The sequence below is a fragment of the Pristis pectinata genome, chromosome 3 (genome assembly GCF_009764475.1).
Source record: "Pristis pectinata isolate sPriPec2 chromosome 3, sPriPec2.1.pri, whole genome shotgun sequence".
Classification (NCBI taxonomy): Eukaryota; Metazoa; Chordata; class Chondrichthyes; order Rhinopristiformes; family Pristidae; genus Pristis; species Pristis pectinata.
The window spans coordinates 116,654,705-116,677,358 of record NC_067407.1 but is presented as its reverse complement, the minus strand read 5'-3'; the positions used below and the strand labels follow the sequence as shown (position 1 = coordinate 116,677,358).

Sequence of the window (22,654 nt, the reverse complement as noted above, 5' to 3'; positions counted from 1 at the left end):
GCACACCCTCAAAAAGCAAAAGATGCTACCTGGCCTGCATTATTAATCCCAGACTGCACTTAGACCATACAGACACTGCACCTCATTTCCTGGCTTTAGAGACAGTCAACAACAAGGGGATAACTGGCAGTGTTAGAAAAGCCCTTGTTTCCCAAAGTTCATTTTATATTCTGTTTTCACATACACTTTTATATCACACATGACATGGTCTCCATTAAATAGGTATTTGAAAGAGGTGATACCATGACAAACATAACTCAACAAAAAAATGTCTGCAAATATATGCAGACCCATATCAATCCCCTTACATTAGGTTCATCAGTGTATTTCCACTACATTTACATGTGCTATAAAAAGTTTTTCAATCAGTTATGAAACATCAGTATTTGTGGCACAGAAACAGGCCATTCAGCTCAACAGGTCCCTACTGGCGATTTTTTCCCCCTCCACAAGAGCCTCTCCCACCTTTTCTTCATCTCATCTCGTCAATGTATAGGAACATGACATAAAAATGGGAATAGGCCAGGGCCCTCGTGCCTGTTCTGCCACTTAATAAGATCATGGCTGATATTTAACCTCAGCACCATTTCCATAATTCCCTTGATATCCAAAACTTTATTGCCTTGATGTACTCAGTGGCCAAGCCTCAACAGCTATTTTGGGTACAGAATTCCAAAGATTTACCACCCCTTGGGTGAAGAAGTTTCTTCTCACCTCAGTCTTATATGGCTGACTCCTTATTCTGAGACCACCACCTCTATTATGCACAATGACAAGTACTGTTTTACCCCAACTCAGCTGATGCAAAGCTGGTGCATAAAATTGCCACCTACATTTTAGGCTGGTAAGAAGATTACCAGGCTGAAACAGATAGGACCCTCCTTTACATCGGGGTCTGACACTGTAATTGAGACCTAATCACAATTTTAATTTGTTGTCTGAGCATGGAATAAATTCCCAGCAGTTAAGTATGCCTTGACAAGGATCTGGACCTGGAAGACTATTAAAGAGGTAAAATTTGAAAGCTTATCTTGTTTACTTTCCTGTGGGCCAGGAGCCAGGTGCCCTCTCTCTTGGGCTCCACAAGTCAAATTTAGGCCATCTGTACTGGGCTGTTCTATCCTCCAAACCTGCAAGATCCCTTCTCTGTTACTTAACGTTGTTGCTGTTGGCTATTGCTTTGGTATCAGCCAGTAGCCTACCATCATTTAACATGAGTGTGCCCTTTGGAGTTGGAGGTAAAAGCACAAGCCAAAACTCATTTGTATTGTGATTTTTGACCGTATCTGCAATACAGGTAGGTTGACCTAGAAATATAATCACAAAATGCTGTTTTTTTTCACCATTATTCAATAAAAAACTGACTTTATCCAGAGTGAGAAACAATAATAACTATATTTTTGGTCCCCCAAATACACCTGCACTGCACTTTCCCTTTAAGTATAATACCAAATTCTACATTCTGTTATTGCTTTTCTCTTTTACTACCTCAAAGTATCTATGCTTTGAAGTGATCTTTATGGATGGCTTGCAAAACTAAGTTTTCACTGTACCTCAGTACGTCACAATAATAAACCAATACCAATGCCAACTGCTTTCTTGCCAACTACCATTCTCTTTCTACCCCAACCCTCCCCCAAACCATCCTCCCACCTGGGACCAAAAAGGCCCAGGTCTCTGATCCTCCAGTATCCCAACCCTCAGCCCTTCACCTGATCACCAGCCTGACCTCAACACCACTGGCCAATCCTTGGCCACTTAATCTGAGCTAGAATTTCTTGGCCTTTTTCCCCAAAATTACTGAATTGATTATTTTATCAAATGTAAAACATTTCTGAAAAGTCACTTAAGGTTAGCTTTTCAGTCCTGTAACTTTGCATTTAGAGCAGGTTTATTATTTTACCATGAACCTGATTTATAGCACAGTGGTAATTTTTCATGCCATGTTTCCATTAATCCGAACATTTGGAAATTTAAGGAGTACTGTTTATTTGAAAATATTTCTCCAGCAAATTTGTTTATAAAATATCACATTGTTTTATATGGGAAATGGGAAATAATGCTTGGAATACTTGTCTCTCCAATAAACAACGTTTTCTGTATCATAATTGTTAACTGGTGCAGCATAAACCCATCCCAGTAAACTCCCACAATAATATCATCCCTTCTGCATTCTTTCAAGTATAAGGAAATCATTCTCAGAGTCATAAAGAGATACAGTGTAGAAACAAGTCTTGGCCCCATGCCCCCTCCTCCCAAATCCACACCAACCATCAACCACTCACTTACACTAATCCTACATTAATCCCAATCTCTCTACATTCTATCATCAACTCCCCCTCGGTTCTACCATTCACCTGCACACTAGGGGCAATCTGCAGTGGCCAATTAACACATGTTTTTGGCATGTGGGAGGAAACCCATGTGGTCACAAGGAGAATGTGCAAACTCCACACAGACAGCACCTGAGGTCAGGATTGAACCTGGTTCTCTGGCATTGTGATATAGTGGCTCTATTAGCTGCACCACCATGTCACCCTATGCACAGTTCTTTGTGCTGACTTGAGTCTGGTAGTGCACAAATTAATTTATGTGGCTATTCTGTACACCTATAAGCTGTGATCGTCATTTACAATCAGCACTATTTTAATCACTTTGAACCATTCTGTCATTTCTGTGTCTCGTACCCGATCAGCTAAGAATCATAGAGTTGTACAGCACAGAAATGGACCCTTCAGCCCACAACATCCATGCTGACCATTCTGCCCATCTACACCAATCTCATTTGCCTGTATTAGATCCATATCCTTCTATGCCTTGTCTATGCAAGTGTCTTGTCTAAATATCTCTTAAATCTAGTCTGATTCCACCACTCTGTGTAAAAAAACTTCTCCTCAAATCCTCTTCAAAAATTCCTTCCTCTCACCTTAAACCTATGCCTTCTTGTTTTTGATTTCCCTGCCATGGGAAAAAGATTCTGACTATCTATTCTATGTGTGCCTCTAATAACTTTACATACCTCTATCAGGTCACCCCTCAGCCTCTGTTACTCCAGGGAAAACAAGCCCAGCCTATCCAATCTCTCCCCATAACTAAAGTCCTCCAGACAACATCCAAGCGAGTCTCCACTGCTCTCTCTCCAGCACAACTACATCCTCCCTATAGTGTGGCAATTAGAACTGCACACAACACTCCAGGTGCAGTGCAACTAGTGTTCTGTAAAGTTGCAACATAACATCCAAACTTTAAATTCTATTTCCCGACCTATGAAGGCAAGCATGCCAATGCCTTCTTCAGCACCCTATCTGCCTGTGTTGCCACTTTCAGGAAACTATGGACTTTAAGGTCCCTCTGTTCGTCAACATTCCATAGCACCCTATCATTTACTGGATGTGTCCAACCCTTATCTGACTTTCCAAAATGCATCACCTTGCACTTGACAAGATTAGATTCTAACAGCCAATGCTTCACCCAACTTTTCAGCTGACCCATATCCTACTGCAATCTTAGACAGCCTTCTTCATTTTCCACAACGCCAACAACTTTCAATGTTATCCGCAAACTTACTAATCAAACCCCCTACATTTGAGTGCAAGTTTTTAATATGTTTCAGAAATAATAAGGGTCCCAGTACCAATCCCTGCAGAATGCCACAGGTAGCAGATTTACAATTAGAAATGCATCCTTCCACCACTACCCTCTGCCTCCTACCACCAAGCCAATTTTGGATTCAATTATCCAGCTTGCCTTGGATCCCATGTGCCTTAACTGTCTGGAACAGCCTACCACATGGGACCTCGTCAAATGCATTACTAAAATCAATATAGACAATGTCTACTGCTCTGCCTTCATTATTCTTTTTAGTTACCTCCTTAAACATTCGCCAGGTCCTCTCTTGTGCTATTGAAATTAACCTTCCTCTAATTCAACACCTTAACTTGTGGACCAACCTTATCCTTTTCCATAACCACCTTGGAACTTGCAGAAATATGGTCACTGTTCCCAAAGTGTTTCCCCTGCTGACATTTCCACCACCTACCAAGTTTCATTTCCCAAGATAAGGTCAAGTACTTCCCTATCTCTAGTTGGAATATGTACATATTGTCTCAATAGAACTTTCTTAAAGACAATTCTGCCCCATCTAAGCCCCTTATACTAAGGCAATCCCAGTCACTAATGGGAAAGTTAAGATCCCCCATGACTAAAACCCTATTGCTCTTACCCCTTTATGTGATTTGCTTACATATCTGTTCCTCTCATTCCCTCTATGTTGAGCCTATAGTATAAACCTAACAAAGTGATCAACCCTCTCTTATTCTTAAGTTCTACCCATATGCCCTTATTGGATGATCCCTCCAGGATATCCTCTCAAGGTATTGCTGTTATGTTTTACCTAATCAATAGTGTGACTCTCCCTCATCTTTTGTAGTCCCCTCTGAAACTTCTATACCCGCAAATGCTAAGCTGCTAGTTCTGCCCTTCCACGATTGCAGTAATATCATAACTCCAAGTGCTGATCTATGCTCTAAGTTTACCTGACTTACTGTGAGGTCTCTTGCATTCAAAGTAAATGCAGTTGAGCCTGCCAACCCACCCATGCTCCTTGACTTGCATCTGTCTGCTCCTTCTTCTGGACTTGCTTGATTTATCCTCTGCATTTTTCTCCTCCTGGGCTGCAATGCTACTATGCTTCCAATCCCCCCGCCAAATTAGTTTAAATCCTCCAGAGTAGGGTGAGAAAACCTCCCTGCAAGGATGTGCTCCCCCTCCATGTAGATGCAACCTGTCCTTCTTGTACAGGTCCCACCTACCCCAGAAGCAATCGTAATGATCCAAGTACCTAAAACCCTCCCTCCAGCACCAGCTCTTTAACCATGCGTTCATCTGTCTTATCCTCTTCTTTCTACCCTCACTAGCACATGACTTTCTGCCTGACACCCAAATCTCACTTTGCAGGAGCTCATCCTTTCTTCCCCTCCATGTTGTTGCTACCAATTTGTACTACAACCTCTGGATGTTCTCCTTCTCCTTTCAGAATGTTCTGTACCCAATATGAGAATCCCAGACCCTGGGACCAGGGAGGCAATACACCATCCTGGAGTCTCACTCTCAGCCATAAAAGCACCTGTCTGTTCTCCTCACTAACGAATCCCCCACCACTACTGCTTTTCCCTCCTCTGCTATCTGAGCCAACTGTGGTGCCACAAACTTGGTTGTTGCTGCCACTTTCCTCTAAGAAGCCAATCCCCCCTAACTGTATCCAAAACTGATGCAGGGTCTCAACCCAGTATGTCGACCATCCCTTTGCCTCCACAAATGCTGCTTGACCTGCTGAGTTCCTTCTGCAGTTTTGCTCCAGATTCTAACATCAGCAGTCTCTTGAGTATCCAAAACAGTCTATCTGTTTGAGAGAGGAATGGTCATGGAGATTCCTGCACCACTTTGCCTGCATCTATTGCCTTTACTAGTGGTTACCCATCTCCTTTCCTTCCATGACTGTGGCATGGCCAACGTACTATCTACGACATTTTCTGCATCCCAGATGCTCCATGGCAACTCCGATCACAGCTGCCTTTTGGTGTCACAGGAGCTGCAGGCAGAAGCACTTCCAGCAGCTATAGTCACCAGGGCCATTGGAAATGCCCCGATCTACATCCTGTCGGTGAAGCACACCACTGCTCTTGTTTCCATCTCCTTTATGAGTTTGATATTTTTCTCCAGCATCTGATATTTTTGATTTTAACATTTTGTTAAAAAAAAATGAGAGACCATTTCGGACTTGCCCAAGCCTGAGAAAATTACAACCAACAATGTAGACGATTGCAAGCTCTACTGATGAGTTGAGTTCGCATATAAAACGAGTCAAGATCCCAGCACAATCCCAATTTGAATTTGGCTTTCATCACCCACTCAATGACAGTGAAACAAATCTAGTAAAAGTCTTGAGCTACATTAGATAATTGAACATTATCTCTCATTGAACTTTCTACAGCCTTTGGTACTATTCACTTCATGTGTTGCCTCCTATACCTCTGCTTTGTTGTTCACCTGCTCCTGCCATTCTAAAAACTGAGAAGCGATCTTCCACAAGGAAATGTGCTGAGGCTGCTGTTCAACACTTACACGAACAGGTGACTCTGAATTTCAAAACTTGCGGATGACTTCACACTGAATTATACAGTTAAACAGAAGATGCATTTACAGATATGCAAAATTGACATATAAATGGCAACTGAATTTCAGTATAGGTAAGCATGTGGTTGGCTCTGTTAGTCAAGAGAGTAACAAAGCTTGGAGATGCAAGAGACTGCAGACGCTGGAATCTGGAGCAACAAACAATCTGCTGGAGCATCTGTGCGGGAAAGAAATTGTTGACGTTCTGCATCGAAACCCTGCATCAGGACTCAGGAGTAATGAAGCTACCTACTCCTTGGAGAGAAACATTTCATTTGGGGTAGAGGAATAGAAGGATGTTGCTGACTAGAAACAAAAGTCAATTGAAGGAGTAGTTTAGGTAAATTTGGTGTGAAAAGCAAACAAAGCATTGTGCCATACAATTGAGAACACACTGTTATGGTAAATAAATTGAAACTTGAATAAGCCACACTCAAGTACTGTGAATAGTTATGGTCTCCATATTCCAGTAAGGAAAAAGTATTGGAGAAGGTGTAAAAATGATTGGTTGGTTACAGAAGGGAGTTATTATACCTGCTAGAAAGATTGAATAGAGTGGGTCTCTTTTAACTTGAAAAGACTGGGGGTGGACCTGTTAGTGGTACTTGATATGTGGTATGAAATGGATTGATATGGTAGACTTGCAGAAATTGTTTCCATGCAAGTGAAACCAAGAGCCATAAATATAAAATGATTACTAATAAATCCTACCATGAATTCCATTGAAACTATGATATCCGAAGAGTGGCTGGAATATGGAACTCACCACATCAAGTAACAGTTGAGGAGACTGGCATATAAGAAATTTAAATCAACTCACAAAAAAAACAAGCTTAACATGCAATCACAACAAGCAATTAGAAGGCAAATGAAAATGAAAAAAAATGCAGATGCTGGAAATCTTAAATAAAACATGGAGAAACTCAGCAGGTCAGCTAATATTTCTGATTGAAATCCCTTCACCAGAACTGTATGTTGTCCTTATTTCCAAGAGTAAACATATTTTATTGTCATTTTATTAGGCATTGTGCATTACAGCATCCTGTCACCTCTGGAAATAAGATCATCTTTAGCCACAAATAATCTGCTGGAGGAACTCAGCAGGTCAAGCAGCAGCTCCTGATGCGGGGTTTTGACCCGAAATGTCGACAGTTTCTTTCCTCCCACAGATGCTGAGTGCCTCAAGCAGATTGCTTGTTGCTCCAGATTCCAGCATCTCCAGTGTCTTGTGTCTCATGTCTAGCTACAACTGATCCAAGGATCGTTTTCTTGTTCTGTCATCATTTGTGGGTGAACAAATTCAGCTACACAACGTTAATCTTAATTTCACGCTAATTGCTCATCCCATTCAGGTTGATGTCATGATGCTGCAGTAGGACTTCTTTTTGCTAAACTTCATGGGTGGAATGGGATAGTTGTGTATTAGATCAGCCTCATTCAGCACTTAGCACAAAAAAATAGAAAAATAGAGGAAACATTCCACATTTTAGACAAATACAAAATACCAAGTATTATGTATAGACTAAAGACAGCAAGCCTGTTTGTTTTCAAAGCACAACTGGTACCCTTGTCCGGGCCACATATTTTCCCTTCCCACCCACATCTCATTGAAGACTCCCATCCTAATTGTTCATATTTACTTGCCTTCTCTGCAAGCAGCTCTCGGATTTTGCTGGCCTGCACGCGAAACTTCAGCATCTGTGACTCAAGAGTAATGCACCGCTCTTTCCAGTCTACATCTCCAGCCATCTCGGAACACTCAGCCATGGCCAGTTTTATTCTTGTTAGAAGCTGGAAATGTTGATATCCAATATTCTATAAACAATTGTAAAAGAGGAACAAGAACTGAGCATGAATTGCACAGAGATAAATGAATAACTCCAAAACTCATTGGCAGTAAGGACTATTAGTTACATTGTGGTTGAACAATGGATTAAAGCATATCATTGTGATCTACTTCAGTTCTTTACAGGAAAGCCCTTTAGGAACAGCACAAGGTATTTGATAGGTAAATCCTTTTAACAAACTTTGCACTGAACATCCACAAATTTGTTGGATTATAAACACGATATGGAAAGAACAGATTACATCCAAGAAAACACTGTGTACAAGCTTAATAAATTTCATGTGTGAAGAAAACATCTATTTTTAAGGACAAAATTCTGCCACAACATTAAGACTCTGTTGCCTCGAAATTCGATTGGATACCACTGACTTCTTAATCACTGCTACATGACTGAACATGGAACATAGAACATAGAACACTACAGCACAGTACAGGCCCTTCAGCCCACAATGTTGTGCCGACATTTTATCCTGCTCTAAGATCTATCTAACCCTTCCCTCCCGCATAGCCCCCTATTTTTCTATCATTCATGTGACTATCTAAGAGTCTCTTAAATGTCCCTAATGTATCTGTTGAAAGCTGACTTTACCCCATGAAAGGAAATAATTACGATTTGTGAGTTGCTTTGTGTATCTCTGGAAATACCTGACACTGTTGGGAGTGATTTATCCTTGTGTGCTTGATGTAACTTCAGAGTCAGTCAAGCAGATGATGATATCATTCTATTTGCAACGCAGTGGACTATTGTGGGGAAAATTAAACCGTGTAGTCACACATTTTATCTGCCTTACTGTCTCCATACTTTATTGTAATTCATCATACGTTAAGAGTTTGCAGGCATTTGAGAGATGTGATAAAGCACCACAAAAATGGAAATGCTCAGCAGTTTTTTTTAAATTCAGGAATTATTGAAAATATATCATTCTTTATAAAAGAGTGACTATAAATTTTGTCTGAAAGATTAATTACATTTAACCTATCCCTTTTAGCATGCTTCCCAAGCAGAAGGCATCATTTATGAAAAGATACCAAGGAGCACTTACATTAATATTTAACTCATGATGAGCCATGCAGTCTGGTGGACATTTTCAAATACTTTGAATGCTTGCAAGACCACGAAGGGAATATTGTTTTTTTAAAAAAAATATATACAGTAGGTAGTCTTTACAAGTAGGCAAACATTGTAATCAAGAAAATGGTGTAAATTTTGCCTTAAACTGGAAAGTTTTAAAGAGCTACTGTTTACAATATATGCAATCTGCACTAATGATACTTGGCGATTTTTAAAAGTGAGCTGAATATCATAGGTCGAGCAATCTGAATGTGACTGGACTAGAATAATCATATTTTATATAAAGTTTCTCTTTCCACAGACGATGCCCAATCTGGTGAGCATGTTCTGCATTTTATAATTTTATTTCAGATTTTTGCAGGTTTTTTTTTGCTTTTTGTATACAAGGAAGACCATTACATTAAAATATTGAACAAGCCTTTGGCTTCAGGTAATCCTAGATCTAAGACTACTATTAAAGTAAAGAGCCATATCATTATCCAGAAAAGAAATAACATTTTATTCTGTACAAAATAAACCTTAAAGAACATTCTATATATGGATTTTTAAAAAAATTCATACCAAGTACAAAAAGGATAAAATCCTTTTATTCATTTAGAAAATAAGCACACTGCATCTTTGAATAATCAAGTAAACAAAAATCACAAGAATATGCCATGATCAAACATTTGTTTCAAGAAATAAATTTCATTTGTAATTGCTTCTGCTAAGTTTTGTCATAGTGAGATACAATGGAGTCTTTTCCTTGGCCATTTCAAAAAGCAGTTAAGAACCAACTAAACTTGTGTGGGGCTGTTGTCACATTTAGGGCTGACTGGGTAATGGTGACTGTTTTCCTTCCCAATGGGGGGGATGAAAAAAAATCAGTTAGGTTTTTAAACACAATCCAACAGTTTCATGCCGACTTTTACTGAAAGCAGGTTTTTACTTTGTGATTAATATATTTATATCTAAAATCATATTTTCAAATTGTAGATAATATATTGCAAAACAGATGAAGGGACTGAATAGTGAGATATGCATAAGGCTCAGCATCAGAAATATATTTTTGTGGTCTCTTTCCCATTTGTTTTAAGGCATCCCAATGTGCAGCCAGGGAAGTACTTTGGATGTACAAAGACTGATGCAATATGGGAAACATGACAGCGAATTTGCACACAAGAGTCTTCCACTAACAAACAACTTGATGATGGTTTAAATCTGTTGCTGTTGTGCTGAGTGAGGAATATGTAGTGGTCAGGGAATATAGCAAATATCAGCTACTGGAACAACAATGACCATAAACAAGATATTCATTTCAGTGAAATAATACAAATGTATTAATATAGGATTGAGTGAGATAAATATCAGAAGCTCAGAATTACTAATTAGTCATAGAATGCATTTATAGAGATTGAAATATAATGATGTAACAATTGATTGATAGTAATTTAACTCCAGCAGTCATACACATGTCGCAATATGACATGGACTGCATACGCTACTGCAACACTTCCTTAGGGAACAGCTTAATTCTGGTATTGTTGTTAACATTTTAAATTGTCTCTTTAAGATCCCTAAAGCGTGCGCTGCCCAGGAATGAAATACTATCTTTTTAAGTGATTGTAAAGTTGACCAAAACTGCTCTGGCTCTCCGTGCATAGACTGACCTAGAAAAAAAATACACTTTTCGTCATTTCTTTCATATTCAACTGTCCATTTTCAGAAGAGTATGGATTTCCAGGACATCGATTTTACTCATTTACTTCATTTTACTCACGTCTATTTTACCATAACAGTACCAAAGCTGAACACCTCAATTCTTGAGCAATGAACCTCTGATCCACTGTGGTTAGAATACGGTTCCATCTGTCAACCGTATAAAACCCACAGAAGACCATTGATTTGAAAATATATTAAAAACATACGTTTTGGCTTTTTAAAGATTATCATTTATATCATATTGCCCGAGTTATCAAATTCATGCTTCAAATGTCCACGGAATTTCCTTTCCGACAGCTCTATTTTACCAAGAAAGAAAAATGTTTCCACAATCCAATTCTAAAGAGCAGATCTCTTCTGCTTCAACTAATCGGTACTTCATCTGAAAACGAAAACTTAATTGACGTATATTTATGCAAACACTGAAGTGACTTTTGTAAACAGTATTATTTCTTTAAAAGAGAAACAACCGATTATAGTTTACAAACATTTTTAAAATCAAACTTTGCAAAAGATACTGAACTACTGAAATGAAAAGTATTCGTTCGCCCTAAATCACTTAGAAAAAAAATCATTACTCGTGCCATAAGATGGATCTGTTTAAAGACTTGCCTCTAAATATTTTGCTTGTTTGGAGAATACAGTTACTTGAGTAAACCTTTTAAATGCAATGCACCGTGTCCACTGGATTTCTGGGAACTCCCAAATTTTGCCTCAAACGCATCTTTTCCACCCTGCCACTGAATGACATCATTTGTAAAAATATTCCTGGTGGGCTACTCTAAGCCTCTCTGGATTAAAATTCAGCATCTCCCTTTCTGACAACCACTGGCAAAAAGCCTACCTGATCAAACGCTCCATTCTCCCCGTTAAAATCGCGACACGAACGGATAGGGGGCCAATGCCAAGCAAACACTGAACGCTGGGTGACCCTCAGCCTCCCCTCCCGTCGCCCTCTCCATCACTGCCCCTGCTAACTTTCCCACACTCCGCTGTCACCGCGCTCCGAACCCGCTGTATCCATCTGGCCAGGAACCATCCGGCCCAACCTCCCAGGATTGACGTTGCCCTCAGCCAATCGTCCGGTGAAAGGCGCTGGAGCCCCCACATCAGCCAATAGCTGGAGGGTGAAGTGGGGGGGAGGCGGGGTTAGTGGACGATTCGTGCGACGCGAAGGCGGAATTGACGTTGGCGTGAAATGTTGCAAACATGGCAGCGTTGGTTTGTGCTAGCAGCCGGGGAAGGGGTTTTGCAATGAAATTATTCTCCTAAGCAACATTGGTAATACTGATTTTGGCTCTTAACCATTGTATAGGCACCCTAGTGCACTGATATCTTTCTTTATCCCCACGACCTTTGTACTTTAATTGAATTTCTCGCCTAGGAGGTAACTGCCGTGAAATGCAGTTCTGCTTCAGATAGTTCTAAGGGACACGTTTTACTGCTTTTCTACCAACAATTTAAGGCAATCTGGGCAGGGATGGTTGTTAAGAAGAAGAAACACATCGACGTTGGTCGGATTGTTCTGGATGACCAGAAACTTGCAAGCTTGAGATGTAAGTAAACACGTGTGTTACAGCTCTCAGTTGCAAGGTGAAGGCATGGACCACGATTTGGACAACTTTCAGACTTGCCTGCATGTTACAAGATTGAAATACATTAATTAGAATTAGAATGTATTTGTTTGGTATAGTGAGGGGGAAGGGAACCGGAGGAGTAGGTCAGAGGAAGAAGGGAATGGGGAAAAGTTAGACCAAAGAGGTAGAGAGGCTTTGGGGAAGGAGAAGCAGAATACAGGCTGTAAAAGTAGTAAGGTAGATGGACTGAAGTGTGTTTACTTAAATGCAAGAAGTGTCAGGAATAAGGGGGATGAACTGAGGGCTTGGATGGGTATGGGGGACTATGATATCGTGGCTATTACTGAGATGTGGCTGACGTCAGGAGAGGAGTGGATATTGAATATTCCTGGTTTTCGGTGTTTTAAGAGGGATAGGGAAGGGGGGAGAAGAGGTGGAGGGGTGGCGATACTGGTCAGGGACACTGTTACGGCTGTGGAAAAGATGGATGTTGTAGAAGGATCATCTCTAGAGTCCATATGGGTGGAGTTAAGGAACAAGAAAGGAGCAGTTACTCTACTAGGAGTATTCTATAGACCCCCGGTAGCAGTAGAGATAAAGAGGAGCAGATTGGCAGGCAGTGTTTGGAGAGAAGCAGAAATAACAGGGTTGTTATAATGGGAGACTTCAACTTCCCAAATATAGACTGGAACCTGCTTAGTGCCAAAGGTTTGGATGGGACGGAATTTGTTAAGTGTGTCCAGGAGGGATTCCTGACGCAGTATGTTGACAGGCCGACTAGAGGGAATGCCATGTTAGATCTAGTTTTAGGAAATGAACCGGGACAGGTGAAGGATCTATTGGTGGGTGAGTATTTGGGGGACAGTGACCATTGCTCCATAACCTTTAAAATTGTCATGGACAGGGACAGGTGCAGAGAGGACAAGAGGTTTTTCAATTGGGGAAGGGCTAACTACGAGGCTATAAGGAGAGAACTTGGGAGTGTAAATTGGGATATCCTTTTTGAAGGAAAATGTATCATGGGGACGTGGTCGATATTCAGGGATCTTATGCAGGATGTTAGGGATAAATATGTCCCGGTGAGGCAGAGAAGGAATGGCAGGGTGAAGGAACCGTGGGTGACGAGAGAGGTGGAACGACTTGTTAGGGAGAAGAAGGTAGCATACGTGAGGTATAAGCAGCAAGGTTCAGACAGGGCCCGTGAGGAATATAGGGTAGCGAGGAAGGAACTTAAGAAAGGGCTGAGGAGAGCTAGAAGGGGACATGAAAAGGCTTTGGCTAGTAGGGTTAAGGAAAATCCCAAGGCCTTTTTCAAGTACGTGAAGGGTAGGAGGATGGCTAGGGTGAAGGTAGGTCCGATTAAGGACAAAGGTGGGAGAATTTGCCTGGAGGCGGCGGAAGTGGGAGAAGTTCTGAATGAGTACTTCTCTTCGGTATTCACCAGGGAGAGGGGTCTTGATGATGTGGAAGGGAGTGCTGGTAGGGGTAATGTTCTCGAGGTTGTAGATATCAAGAGAGAGGATGTGTTGAAGTTGTTAAATAATATTGAGACAGATAAATCTCCGGGGCCTGACGGGATTTTCCCCAGGCTGCTTCGAGAGGCTAGGGAGGAGATTGCTGAACCGCTGGTAAGGATCTTTGAGTCCTCGTTGTCTACGGGCGTGGTGCTGGAGGATTGGAGAGTTGCGAATGTGGTCCCCTTGTTCAAAAAAGGTAATAGGGATAGGCCAGGGAATTATAGACCGGTGAGTCTCACGTCTGTGGTGGGTAAACTGTTAGAAAGGATTCTAAGGGATAGGATTTATGAACACTTTGAGAATCATGGACTGATTAGGGACAGCCAGCATGGCTTTGTGAAGGGAAGATCTTGCCTCACAAGCCTGATAGAGTTCTTTGAGGAAGTGACCAGGAAGATTGATGAGGGCAGTGTGGTGGATGTGGTTTACATGGATTTTAGTAAGGCATTTGATAAGGTTCCTCATGGTAGGCTTCTTCAGAAGGTCAGAGGCCGAGGGATCCAAGGAAGCTTGGCTGTGTGGATTAGGAATTGGCTTGCATGTAGAAAGCAGAGGGTTGTGGTGGAAGGAGTGCCCTCGGATTGGAAGGCAGTGACTAGTGGTGTCCCGCAGGGATCGGTTCTGGGACCTCTACTTTTTGTGATATTTATAGATGACTTAGATGAGGGGGTGGAGGGCTGGGTTAGTAAGTTTGCAGACGACACTAAGATAGGCGGTGTTGTGGATAGTGTGGAGGGCTGTCGGAACTTACGGAGGGATATTGATAGGATGCAGAGCTGGGCTGACAAGTGGCAGATGGAGTTCAATCCGGAGAAGTGTGAGGTGGTACACTTTGGAAGGACAAACTCCAGGGCAGAGTACAGGGTAAATGGCAAGGTACTTGGCAGTGTGGAGGAGCAGAGGGATCTGGGGGTTCATATTCACAGTTCATTGAATGTTGCCTCACAGGTGGAAAGAGCAGTTAAGAAGGCCAATGGGATGTTGGCTTTCATAAGTCGCGGGATGGAGTTTAAGAGCCGCGAGGTTATGATGCAGCTTTACAAAACTCTAGTTAGGCCACACTTAGAGTACTGTGTTCAGTTCTGGTCGCCTCATTATAGGAAGGATGTGGAGGCATTGGAGAGGGTGCAGAGGAGATTTACCAGGATACTGCCTGGATTGGAGAGTATTGAATATGAGGAGAGGCTTAAGGTGCTAGGGCTTTATTCACTGGAAAGGAGGAGGATGAGAGGAGACATGATAGAGGTATATAAAATATTGAGAGGAATAGATAGAGTAGACAGTCAGCGCCTCCTTCCCAGGGCACCAATGCTCAAGACGAGAGGTCATGGCTTTAAGGTTATGGGTGGGAGGTTCAAGGGAGATGTCAGAGGGAGGTTTTTCACCCAAAGAGTGGTTGGTGCATGGAATGCACTGCCTGGGGTGGTGGTGGAGGCAGATACATTGAACAGGTTCAAGAGCTTGTTGGATAGGCATATGGAGGAACGTGAGATAGAGGGATATATGGGAGGAAGGGGTTAGGTAGTGTGAGGGTGGTCTGATGGACTGCACAACACGGTGGGCCGAAGGGCCTGTTCTGTGCTGTATGGTTCTATGGTAATCAAACTCAACATAAACACGAAAGCTTGCATTTCTGTTGGAATGCCATTTGTGGCATTCACTTTGTGCATGGCAAGATCCCACATTGTATTAGATAAAGGACTAGCTAATCTGTTTTTGATGATGACCTTGACCAAGAAATCAGGCGATACAAGAGACTGCAGATGCTGGAATCTGGACAATAAACAAAAAGCTAGAGGAACTCTCTCAGTCCAGAGGAAGGGTCTCAACTCGAAATGTCAACTGTCCATTTCCCCCTATAGATGCTGCCTGATCTTCTGAGTTCCTCCAGCTCTTTGCTTATTGCCCAAGAAACTGGGATGCAGCTATCACTTACAACACAAGAGCCAGACATTGACTAGCTCTGTCAAGAGAGGATCTAACCAATACTCTTGACATTTAATGGCATTGCTTTGAATTGATGTCTGTGTTTCTACTCTGGAAACTTTTCTGTTGACTTCGTTATGTATCTGCAATAAATCATATTAAATAATGTGCTTTCTATTTACTGTTCTATCAATAAGAATTCATTAAATGCCTTTTCCACTATATTTCCCTGCCCTCTCCCAGCTGTAGCAACTGGTGAGGAGAACAACCTTGCAAATCTTTTGCTGGAATGTGTCGAGCTCATGGATGGAATCCAACAGCTGCATTTACTGAAGAAGGTACAATCTCATTATTTGCTTGATTTATGTTCTAAAGCGGTTTATTGGTTGAACAGCAGTGACGGGAATTAAAGTAATCATATTAAGATAGCAATTCTGTTTGCGTATACTGTTAGCTCTTTTTAACCTTTTCTGTGGCTGTACCTTGAAACGACTTTTTTGATGCATTAGAAGTCTTGAAATTTAAAAGCAAGAATGCTGTTTGCAGGATTGTTAAGTAATGACCATATATATAAATCATCCATTGCACGTTTTAACTCAAAATATTGAATTAAATGAAAGATTTACTAGAACATTCTATGAAACGTGAGTATCAAGGTGATACTTGCAATTTTTTTTAACTTTCAAACTTTACATGTTTCTTGAGTAGCAAGTGTGTGTATGTCAGATGCTTTTACCTGAACTATTTTAGAAATTAACAATCCATGTACTTATGCTGTCGTGCATCTTTTCCTGAGTGCTGATGTTTTGAATCTAAATGTAATCAAGAATCCCTAAGACATCAACTACCATTTCCATAATTTACAGTGCAATTATATACATTGCTCTGATATATGGTAGTTAGTCATTGTCCATTTTTGCCATATGTTATTCAAATATACTTTCACATATTATAATTTTTGCTTTTACTATTTCTTCCCTTCTCACTGATAAACTTGCAATGAACTACTTTTACCATTTTATACTGATGTTGCATTATATGGAAATACCACAAAGAAGAAATCTAAAGTATATTAGCTCAGTTAAATTTGGTAAGTGGGATTAAGGGAGGGATAATTGAAAAGCCAAAAAAAAACAGTAGATGGTGGAAAGCCTGAAATTAAAAACAAAAGTACTGGAAATAATCAACTGATAAGGCAGCATATTGTCAAAAGAGAAACAGAGTTAACATTCACAGTCAATGACCCTTCATCAGAACTGGAAAAATGAGAACATTATTCTTTTCACAAGTCACTTGTTTTCTCACTTTTCCAGCTTTGATGTGGGACCATTGATCTATTTCTCTCTTCATGCATGCTGTCTGACCTGCTGAGTATTTCCGTACTTTTTGTAGTGAAGGCAGGAATGAGTTCACTTGAGTAACTTATTTGTCTCTGGGGTTTACTAGTTAAATGCCACTCATCAACTTCTTTTTGTTCAGATATCGAGTGGTATTATGCCTTTTGCAATTTAAAAAATTAATTGTGATTGAACCAAGTTTAATTTCATTGTCCTCGCCAGTATTCTTTTTTTAATGCCGTATCTTTAAATTTCAGATTGGTTCTGTGTTACGGAAGCTGGACAGAGACTCTGTTCATCATTCACAAACTGACACCTGTATAAAAATACTGGTTGGGATTTATTGGGATCTGGAATCGAAAAGCCCCTTGAAAAGAGCAACAGCAAGGTAATCTATATCTTTTTTTTGGCCAATTTTTTTATGATGGCATGAGGAGAAATGTGAAAAAAGGTAGTGAAAAACCTGTGTTTGGGACTGGGAACAAGTAGGAACAGGGCAGCTGATGGATGTTCTCACAGAGAAGTCTCTGAGATCTCTGTATATTGGAGGTGAGGATGAAGGAGAGAGATTTAAGAATTCTTCTGCCTATCTTTGCATTCCAGTAGGCCTCTGGAACTACAGGTGTATTTAGCAGATAGGCAGGGCAGAGGATAGGTAAATTGGTTGTTCTCTGTATTGATTCAAATTTGCATCCTTGGACTTGAGGGAAGGGAGAGGAAGACTATATCAGGGAAGTGGTCAGATTGAGAGAACAACAGTGGAAACTGGTACAAGAAGACATAGAAAACCTCTTGGAAATAGTGGAAGTCTAGAATGAATGAGGAGTTGAAAAAAGGTTGCATTTGTGGGAAAAAAACCTGGCAATATTAAGAGGATTAAAAGCCATTAAATCTCTAGGACCTAATAACTGCACCCTAAACTTTTGAAATAGATGGCAATGGAGATAGCAGATGCATAGATAGTTCCATAAATTCTTGACTGGTTCCCACAGATTGGAAGATAGCAAATATAACACCGATATTTAAGGGGAGAGAGTGACCAGTTAGCCTGATAGCAGTGGTAGGGCAAATGCTAAAACTTATTATTAAGAAAGTGGTAACAGGGTACTAAGAAAACAGTAAGAGGATTAGGCAGTGTCAGCATGGATTAATGAAAGAGAAATCAGGTTTCACATATTTGTTGGCACATTTTGAGGTTATAATGGCAGAATACAGGAGAGGAATCAGTGAATGGTGTATTTATTCTTTCAGAAGGCTTTGTTAACAAAATTAGAGTGCTTGGCTTTAGGGATGTTATACTGGCATGGTTTGAGGATTGGTTAACAGACAAAGCAGTGAGTAGGAATAAATAGGCAATTCTCAAGTTGGGAACCTGTGACTATTGGGTGCCAAACGGTTTGGTACTGGTGCCTCAGCTGTTCATCACCTGAATGATAATGAAGGGTCTTGACCTGAAATGTCGATTGAGCATTTCCTTCCACGGATGCTGCCTGACCTGCTGAGTTCCTCCAGCAGCTTGTTTGTTGTTTAAATTGTGAGACTTGGGAGTTATGTGCAGATTCAGCCAGTAATCTGGAAGATAAACACCTCGCTGGCCTTTTTTTGCAAGAGGATGTGAATGCAATAAAGATCTCTTGCTGCATCTGGAATATTGTGCACAAATCTGGTCTCCCTACCTAAAGAAAGGCATATTTGCAAAAGGAGTTCACCAAAGATTCACCAGATTGTTTCCTGGGATGGGAATCTGAGGAGAAATTAGGCAGGCTGGATCTACACTCTCGTGAGTTGAGAAGAACAAGAGGTAATCTCATTGAAATTCCAATGGGGTTTGATGGGGTGGATGTGAGAAGGATGCTTCTCCCAAAACCAAGAATCATGGTCTCTATTGGCTATTCAGGACTGAGAGGAGAAGAAATGCCTTCACTCAGAAAGTTGTGAATCCTAAGAACTATTTACCTGAGTGTGCTGTGGAGAGTCACTTGTTCAGTATATTTAAGACGGTAGTCAATAAGGGAATCAAGGGATGTTGGTGCAGGGAAGTTGCACTGAGGAATAAGAGCAATCAAATCTTATTAAATGGCAGAGCAGGCATGAGGGGCTGAATTACCTATTCCTACTTCTATTTCTCATGAATAGATGACAGCTTTAGAAATTCCCTGATGGATCAAGACAATTGGAATGTTGAAAGTGCAGTTTAAGCTGATGTAAAGATTTTTCTTAACCAGGCTGAGCTGCAGAAGAAGTATATTTGGAAGGGAGAAGGGAGATGTGAGTGCAGAGCAACATAAATATGTGGTCAGGATTAACCTTGATTGTTGTGACTCAAAAGTGTTTTCTTCTCATAAAATTCACCCGTTTAGCTTGCTAATACGTTATGTATAATTTGAGGTAAATTTGTTGCATGTCAAAATTATATATTCTATTTGTTAAATTGCATCTGTAGCATGGTCGCTCCTGCACTGTATTTAAATATTTAAAAATGAAGTACACCCATATCAAGATGCTTATTTTTAATATATTTGCACAAAAGGCCTCATTCAGACACAACACTCATTCTTTTGTAGTGCACTGGGCTGTCTTCCTGAAAACCTGGAGGAAGAAGCGGTTAGCTGCCTCGTCAACTGCATGAGGAAAGAACTGTTGACAGTGGATAAATCCCATGTTAGGAAGACAACTGACTCCATTGCAGCCTGCATGGAGAATTTTAGCTTGGGTAAGTTTGGTCAAGGGCATGAGCTTAAATAATTTTATATTAGGGCCTTTCTACGTGGTGTACTTCAAAGTTCACAATCTTCCTACATCTTTCATTGTTCTGGAGTGGATGGTATGTGGCTACCTTTACACAGCCATAGAGGTTTACAGCCCAAAAGCAGGGTTTAATTCGTTGTTTTTTTTTTGCTGGCTTTTTGCTTAAAAGAATCCAAATCTCGTTCTTCTGTCCCTCGTTCTCATTATAGCCCTGCTTCAAATATGTACCCACTTTTTAAGTTAAAATTGCATTGGTTTTTGATTCAGTGACTCAGGGTGATAAAGCAATCTATCCTTCAATAGCCTGCGTAAAGGAATCTTCTTAACCCATCTTTTACTCTTGCGATGGTAATTTTAAATCGGTTACCCCATTATCACTAGTTTCTAACAGCAGTAAACATTTTTTTTAATCCTTTGATCAGGAAGTACTTAGATTTAACCAGACTTGGCTGTTAAAAATCTGAAGGTTAGAGGAGGAGTAGTGCATTATAGATTGGCATACTACAAATCTGATATTCAGGACAAGAAGGGAGAGGAAACTGTATGAGATTTGATAGTTTCCTTTTCTAATTGCGTTGTATTTTTAATGAAGTAACCATCTAATTTGGTTTTGTGTTTGCAGGTGAAAAATGCATGCAGTTTCTTTATCTGGAGGGTAGGTTCTACTTTACTCTTTTGGGCATGTCTATTTTTGTTAGTTATTCTACTGAAGCCTGCACTTAGTTTTGTCTCGCCATGTGCAACACCAGTGTGAATTTTAATTCCAGTATCAAAGGCATTAATCTGATTAAATTTGTCATTATGTGTATGATAATGTAACTAAAAATAAAGAGCACAATATCCTGCCTCACTCTGAAATTTAACTCATTCAGAATTATCCCTCTGCAGGCTTGGGGCAGAAAAATGGTTCCCACACTCCCTTGCCTTTTGTAAGTTTTGCCACATTGAGCCACCCAGTTTTAAAAGAATAGTTGCTTCCCTTGTTGCCTTTTTTGTGTTATTAAAAGTCTGTGCTTAATATTGTCTTAAAAGCTTGTTGGTCCACAGATCAACAGGGAGCCAAATGTGACCAACAAGGGAGTCATTCTAAATCCCCAGACAAATGAATCGAAAAATGTTTTTTTAAGGAGGGATGTGGACCATGTGTATGCAGAAGGGATAAGGTGTCATTAGCTTAAGTAGTTTGGGCCTGTTCGTGTGCTATACTGTTCTAAATTCTATGTAAACCAGCAAGGAGAAGCAATTAGCATAATTTTTAATCTGTGAGTTTGTTAAATAAAGTTATGAAGATATGCATTTTATTGAAACAAAGTCAAGAAAATTAACTTCTTCCTAAATCCCTGTGAAGAAATGTTCAAAGTCCAGAAATTTGACTGATTCAGGTTAGCTTGAAGTAACTTGTAAAGTTACAGCAGTAACTATTTCTTCTTTTCAGTTCTTCAGTTTCTGCATGCAGCATTGCTGGATTTCAAGATGCAAAATAAGTGAGTATTTTTAAAATTTTAATGTTGTGCATCATGGTTACAAGGAAAGTTATTTTAAATGTGACAAAGCTTGTAATTCTGAGAGTTAATCAAAAGTCTTCTGTGACTTTGGGATTGTAAAATTACAGAATTGGTTTATAAAATACATATTACACTTGCATTAAGATATTGCCTTCAAGTTAAATGTTGAGTATTCAGCTGTGTGAAGGCCCTTATTTCAAGCTTAACCTGTACTAATAGACGAACTGGAATGGCTAAATGCTGCTATAGCATCTTTATACATGGCTTTGGGCTGGGTGAATATTCAGTATTTATATAAGATGTATACAGGGAATTAAGATTATAGTTCAGATTATGAGGTCATAGAGCAAATAGCGCGGATACAGGGCCTTTGGCCCAATGAGTCCATTGCGACCACGGTGCCAACCTAGCTAGTCCCAATTTCCTGCATTTGGCTCATGTCCCCCTAAGTCCCGCCCCTCCATGTATCTGTCCAAGTACTTCTTAAATGATATTTTTTACCTGCCTCAACCACTTCCTCTGGCAGCTTGTTCCATATACTCACCACCCTCTGCATGGAAAAGTTGTCCCTCAGGTCCCTTTTAAATCTTTTCCCTCTCATCCTATATCTTTGCTCCCTAGTTTTGGATTCCCCTGCCCTGGGGAAAAGACAGTTACCGTCCACCTTATCCATGCATCTCATAATTTTAAACATTTCTATAATGTCTCCCCTCATTCTCCTATGTTCCAAGGAATACAGACCTAGTCTGGCCAACCTCTCCCATTAACTCAGACCCTCTAGTCCTGGTAACATCCTTGTAAATCTTTTCTGCACTCTTTCCAGTTTAACCACGTCTTTCCTATAACAGGGTGACCCAAATTGTACATGGTATTCCAAGTGCGGTCTCACCGGCGTCTTATACAACTGTAACATAATGTCCCAACTCCTATAATCAATGCCCTGACTGTTGAAGGCCAGCATGCTAAATGTCTTTATCACCACTCTGTCTACCTGTGATGCCACTGTCAATGAACTATGCACTTGTTCTCCTAGGTCCCTCTGTTCCATTGCACTCCCTACCATTCATAGTGTAAGTCCTACACTGTTTGACTTTCCAAAATGCATCACCTCAGACTTTTGCCACTCCTCAGTCCACTTCCCTAACTGATCAAGATACTCGGTGTTTATGATAACCTTCTTCACTGTCAACAGCACCTAATTCGTGACATCCGCAAACTTACTGATCAAGCCTTGTGCATTCCATTCCAAAT

The 22,654-nt window shown here is 40.5% G+C and overlaps 2 protein-coding genes across 2 annotated transcripts in view; one reads left to right on the top strand and one right to left on the bottom strand.

Moving 5' to 3' along the window:
* Positions 1-11,824, bottom strand: part of plekhh2 (pleckstrin homology domain containing, family H (with MyTH4 domain) member 2) — a 90,394-nt gene extending 78,570 nt beyond the window's left edge. Inside the window, exons 1-2 of the mRNA XM_052012939.1 lie at positions 11,638-11,824; positions 7,819-7,989 (exon numbers count right to left, since the gene is read on the bottom strand). Of these exons, the coding sequence (XP_051868899.1) occupies positions 7,819-7,941 (123 nt within the window). The 5' untranslated portion in view covers positions 7,942-7,989; positions 11,638-11,824. The remainder of the gene's footprint in view (positions 1-7,818; positions 7,990-11,637) is intronic.
* Positions 11,825-12,003: 179 nt separating this feature from the next.
* Positions 12,004-22,654, top strand: part of thada (THADA armadillo repeat containing) — a 299,794-nt gene continuing 289,143 nt past the window's right edge. Inside the window, 6 exon segments of the mRNA XM_052011253.1 lie at positions 12,004-12,349; positions 16,057-16,151; positions 17,408-17,538; positions 19,715-19,863; positions 20,521-20,553; positions 21,334-21,382. Of these exon segments, the coding sequence (XP_051867213.1) occupies positions 12,274-12,349; positions 16,057-16,151; positions 17,408-17,538; positions 19,715-19,863; positions 20,521-20,553; positions 21,334-21,382 (533 nt within the window). The 5' untranslated portion in view covers positions 12,004-12,273.